The sequence below is a fragment of the Haliotis cracherodii genome, unplaced genomic scaffold, assembly GCF_022045235.1.
Source record: "Haliotis cracherodii isolate W230 unplaced genomic scaffold, xgHalCrac1.p SCAF_7, whole genome shotgun sequence".
Lineage (NCBI taxonomy): Eukaryota > Metazoa > Mollusca > Gastropoda > Lepetellida > Haliotidae > Haliotis > Haliotis cracherodii.
In genome coordinates, this window is record NW_027266330.1 from 19,965,368 (window position 1) to 19,971,258 (window position 5,891).

The window sequence follows — 5,891 nt, forward strand, 5'->3', positions numbered from 1 at the left end:
CGACTGTCGTAAGTCTGTGTTTTAGTATGGGAGTGACGACCTCCTTAGCGCAATGATCGCTTTGTACATTACCACTTTGGACGTATGTGAGCACTCACGAAACAGTATGAGATTTAAAAACGGAAAATAATGTCAGTGATACATTATAACTGATATTTATTCAGTGAGTGAGTGAGTTGACTTTATTTCGGTTATATCCCGGTGTAGGAGGAGATCCCGATGTGATGCAGGGCTTCGATTTCGTTGTGAAAACAGAGATGATGGGTATAATACTGACGGACCGCGACACATAATCAGGGCGAACCTGGAATTCGAATCCACGAATACCGCGCCTTAGACAAATGGGCGACCCATACCCCCGATAAGCATTGCGTATCACACCTCGGTCTCAAGAGGCACGCCGTACGAAATGCGTGACATGTCTTCCTCCGTCCTCAGGTCCCTAGTGGGGCTTTCAGGGTTTTTAAGGTCCTCAATCTCAACAAACACCACGCCCTCAGGAACGTCTTTAGGTCCAGAAAATGTCTTACACGGTTTCAGTCTCACGGGCTTCACCGGAAGGAGTGAATACATCTTCGTTTTCGGTTTTTCCGGGCTTGGTATTCCGCTATGTTGCAATCTGACGTACTTCCGGTAGACGAGCAGCTCGAGGTGTTGCAGCGCCCTCTGTTTCTGTCGGACAGTTCTGATGAGATTTTTGCAGTCGGATGGTGTCTTCAGGTTGGTGTATTTCTTAAACAATAAAGGCTCCTTCTTCTTCACTTCCACCTCTGTCTCTACATCAACTGAAAAACAGATCACGGTCAGCAAAAACACAAAACACATCGTTTGTTGTTTAACGGTGCACTAAACAATATTCCAGCTATATTAAGGCGGTGTGTAATTAATCGAGTCTAGTCTAGACCAGACAATCCAGTGATGAGCATCGATCTAATCAACTGTAGTACGATGACTTGCATCAAGAACGTCAGCGATCCTGATCACGCGATCCCTTTTATATACGTCAAACATGGGTTGCTGAAGACCTTTTCTACCCCGATCTTCATGGTGGTAAAAAAAACACGTTTTAAACAATGTATGCTTACAAGTGATGTAATATTAGGCCACAGTTTATCATTGTGCATAGGGGTTTAGGGGACATCTTCGAAAGGCAACACAGGCATGATGGGTGATTGAGAAACACTGTTTTGCAAATTTAACGTTTTAATGCCATAGATGCGTATTATAAAGGCATTGTTTGCCTTAACATTATGTAGTCCTGAAACTTGAGAAGCATTGAGAGTCCTGGGTTTGATATCATGATCTGCGCGATATACCAACATTTGAAACATCCGGCTCTCTTAATTCCTTCCAACAATTTCACTTTTGACATAAGATCAACGTTAATTGGCACACATCAAGACAGTCTGATTTAATTTACCACGTTTTAGAACATTCTCCAGCTCTCCCAGTTTTTCCTTTGCTTCGCCTTCAACCGCCTTTATTTCCGCTTCCGTTCTGGTGAGCATGCGCTGTAACTCCTTCATTTCTGACTCCATTTCCAGCAGACCTCGCTTCATGCGGGATAACTTCCGGTGTCGTCTCCTGCACAGATCACACGAGATTTGATGAAATCCTTTCGGGGCTATGTTACTATGTCATTGACATGGATGACTTAGCTAGTGGGTGAAATTGTGGGTGTGTTAGTGGGTAAAACAGGTTAACGCCACTTCCAAATCTTTCTCAAGGCTGGTCAGTTAAAAGGGTTAAGAAAGCCCGAAGTGACGAAGGCTGCGGACGTTGCAGCTTTGCTAAAACCAATGAGTAAGAGTTCATTCTAAATGTTATCATAAGCGCGAATCTTGGATTCGAACCCACGACCATCGGATCCTGGTGTGCGAAAGGGACACAATTATGCACACCAAATTGCGGCGACTTTAAAGGGGAAGTGTACACGCAAAAATCACTTTCTTTCTTTTTCTAAACAAAACGCAATTTTAGGATTAGTTAGTATATGTGTTTGAAAATATACACTCATTTTTTCACAGTGAATGTAGGAAGCTCACAATAGTGTGAAAATGCTATGCCGTTATGAGGCCTTCGTTTTTCGAGGTAAACAGGCCTGAGTTATCCCCCTTAGATTATGACGTAATTGGTGCCAATTCAACTGTGTCCCTGTCTATTCTCAACGCAAAAGATATCAAGTACAAGTTTGCGGTAAAACAACATGGCCTACGACACACTCCGGCGCAGTGGTGACTCAGCATAACACTATGCTGGCTGGCATCTGAGACGCAAGAATCACACACCTGTACCTACACCACGTGAAGCGGCTCTAACAAAGCATGATGACGTCATTATGTTTATCAATTGGCACCAATGACGTCATATTGCAAGGGGCATAAGCCATGGTGTTTTTGTTACGGAAATAGAACACTTGGTAAATGTGAAATATATAAATCTTTTTAATGACAAAAATATGTTAATTAATTGTGATATCTTTATATTTTTGTCTACGACACTTCTAGGTTAGCACTTTTAATGTGGAAAAAGTACAAGAAAAATAGGTTCATTTCCGTGTGAACTTGCCCTTTAACCATTGAGCCGTCCACCCTCCATCCGGCCCTCATCCTGGATATGCAATAGTGTTGACAATAAGCTTTGGTAAAGTCTTGGGTTTGTTCCAGAAAGTGACTTTAGCACTGCGACTGTCGTAAGACTAATGAGTGGAGCGCTAAGATCGACTTTTGTGGAACGACCACCTTTGTGGTGAGAGTACTCGCACGTCACACATGACTTAGGCATATCAGTACATAGAAACCGTTACTAAGGAATGAGCTCGTGCACATCCCTAACCAAAATGGCGGTATCCGGTATACTGCATTCTTGCCAACCATACCAAAAAACAAGCAAATCATTTTTCTCTGCCTATGTGTAGGTCATCGCCCTATTTTAAAAGAATTGTCTCGTTGTCGCGTGCTGCCATATTATATCAAACTAACATAGCCTGTATTCTGTAGGTGTACCGGAAATTGATTTAATACTTAATATAGACCAAGGCAAGAATGCTATGATGTTCTTTGATAGTTGAAAGTGTTAAGTTGTCACACTTGTGTACAAAATAGATTAGAAACGTTTCAGAAATATCTGTCAACTGTTCCTTTCTTCACAAAATACTAAGAATGTTCCGATATGTTATAATTATCGAGTAACATAAAATTTTACCTGTGAAGTGAAAAGTGTGAGTTTAGATCGACCCTTTTGTCGTCATATTTGATGTCATCAATGAAGATGTCGATGATGTCACACACGCTGTCGTCTGCCTGAGGTACCTTCCAGTCCGTGTTGTCGTCACTCACGAGAGAGTTGGTGCTGTTTGATGTTAAACTGTCTTTGGAGTTGCGTTTCGTCACACTTCTCGGTAAGATATGCCTAAAGAGCGCCATGTTGCTTTTTTTATGGTGACTGCTTTGCGTCGAGATGGTGAACAGTTACTAACTTGACGTCATAGGAACGACTATGACGTCATAATACTGTGACGTCATCATTTCAATTACGGAGCCTTTTCTAAAGCGTTGCATCAACACGGCGGCAAACCAGCTCTTTGTTCATCAGATTAAATTAAGGATTGACTGTGTATTCTTTTCGATTCATACCTCAATGAACCGAAATAAATACACAGTCAATGCTTATATAGAGAATACTATACTCATTCTCGTTAGATACCATTTTTACGAAACGAGTGGACTTTCTATGGTATCTGACCGCGCGAAAGCGGGGTCAGATATGACAGAAAGTTCACGAGTTTCGTAAAAATGGTATCTAACGAGAATGCGTGTGGTAATATAGAATACTAAACGAGCTCTCGTGTAATACCAATTTTATGAAACTCGTGAATAGTTCTGGTATCTGACTCGCTTTCGCTCGTCAGATACCATAACTATTCACGAGTTTCATAATATTGGTTTTACACGGGAGCGAGTTTGGTATTTTATTTATTACTGGCCATTTATAACGTTATTAGAATTATACTGTTGAGTGTGAATAGGCTGACACCTACACGATCCACGGCATAATCCAACTGAGTTTAACACAGTAATACTTCAAATACGTCAAAAGTTGAAACGTATGAATTTAATACCATCCAACGGTCCACCTTTAGAATTCAGGGGTCCGTTCCACAAAATTATCGTAGCGTTAAGGTTATCGCAACTCATATACTTTAACTTTGACCAACGACTGTCGTCGCGCTACCGTACGATCGCCTTGTGGAGCGGGGCCTTGCACCTCAAAGTTTACAATTACATCACAATACCCGATGACGTAATTTGTGGAATTTTGTTGCAAGATCCTTCGGCGAAACAATGCCATGTGACGTCAACCTAGCAACAAGGTTGCTGGGGTCATCCAGTGTGCATAAGCTCCTCTCAGTGATCTATCATCTCCACACGCAATGTCGTTGAATAAGCCAAGGGATGTTGAGAGCTTTCAATATTTGTTCGTGAAACGTGTTCCGAGAGTACATAAGCACGCGTTTTGGTATTACACAATGTTTAATACAGCTGTATGTTTATTAAACGGGTGATCTCTTCACGGGCAAGTAATAATTTTATTTATTACCCACGTTAAATATATACGTCAGTGTAAAAACATAACAACTTTTGTTTTTTGACAGACCAATGTTAAGCCCATTTCTGGTGTCCCCCGCCGTGATATTGCTGGAATATTGCTAAAAAGCGGCGTAAAACCATACTCACTCACTCACTCAATTGACAGACCAAACCGAAACCGGTTGCAAAATCTGGTTGCGCATGAATATTGATATATTGACATTTTTATGCATACGCATTAACAACATGCGCCTGCAGTTGTGTTTGCAAACATAACAACACCGACGCTCAAGATCCTTTTGGAAGAATTACTTCAACTTATGAGAATTCAAGCGCCATGTTGTTAGTTCGCAGGACATCTATAAAAAAAATAAATGAAAAGTCACATTAGTGCCGCGCTTTGAATATCGGACCAACAGTCGGTCACTCGCACTTTATACTGAGGGGGGCGCGAATATATCCGACCGGGGGAGATTTTATTTCAGAACAGATTCTCCGAGGGAAAATCTGAACCGGTATAAAATCCCCGGGGGTAGAATTTGTACGATGGAGAGTTTATACCGGGACACCGGTGTCCCGGCTGTGCATTCAAAATGGTTCCGTTTCCTTGATCTATCAGCTGAATTTATATCATGTCCGTACCATTTTGGAAGAGGGAAATCAGAGTGTTCGCCAAAGACATTCATGTTTACTGTACTACCCTTTACTGAAGACGTAAAAATCAACACGCTCAAGTCTGCTTGCATGTCAGTGACAGCTTCGAACGAAGGGCAAGGTTACCACAGGAATACGAAAAGACAACCGTGATCTACTCCGAGTTTTACGCTAGACACAAGGAATGTGATTGTTCACCTTTGGGATATTTTGGGCCACATAATCAGAAATAAGGGCACACTTCTACAGAGTTTTCGAATGATTTGTATCGGAAATGTTCACTTTGAGTGATCTGGTCGTGCAGTCGTGAACAAACAACTCCCGAAATAGTGCAACAAAATACGCTTCGAAGAGGACACTGATGGCACAACCGGATCATCTCAAGTAAGTCTAGATATCTGTCCAGATAGTTTAAACTGACTTCATTTAACCACGTAAATTGATATAGCTCAATGCATAACTTATATACGATGCAAGATCGAATCTGATGCGTTTGACAGTCTCGTTTGGTTTAATAAAGTGTTTGTAAATATCTCTCTCATGAGATTGCTTCAGTTCTGCCTTGTAGTTGCAAAATGAATGACGTCTCGCGATTTTTTATGAATGAAAAGTAGACCCGGTGTGACAGAGGTCACGGTTATCCAATCA

The 5,891-nt window shown here is 41.5% G+C and overlaps 1 protein-coding gene across 1 annotated transcript; it reads right to left on the bottom strand.

Moving 5' to 3' along the window:
• Window positions 1–375: 375 nt before the first annotated feature.
• Window positions 376–3,425, bottom strand: LOC139447961 (uncharacterized). The gene is made up of 3 exons (XM_071229466.1): window positions 3,205–3,425; window positions 1,421–1,584; window positions 376–785 (listed from the first exon to the last, which is right to left on the bottom strand). The coding sequence occupies exons 1-3, from the start codon at window positions 3,423–3,425 to the stop codon at window positions 376–378; spliced, it is 795 nt and encodes a 264-aa protein (XP_071085567.1).
• Between the last annotated feature and the right edge of the window lie 2,466 nt (window positions 3,426–5,891).

Bases quoted from the DNA above. Each gene is read 5' to 3' on its own strand.
- LOC139447961 (XM_071229466.1), bottom strand. From the start codon at position 3,425: ATGGCGCTCTTTAGGCATATCTTACCGAGAAGTGTGACGAAACGCAAC. The intron at 1,585-3,204 runs GTAAAATTTTAT...TGATCTGTGCAG, and splicing joins TCACACTTTTCACTTCACAG to GAGACGACACCGGAAGTTAT. The intron at 786-1,420 runs GTAAATTAAATC...TCTGTTTTTCAG, and splicing joins GGAGAATGTTCTAAAACGTG to TTGATGTAGAGACAGAGGTG.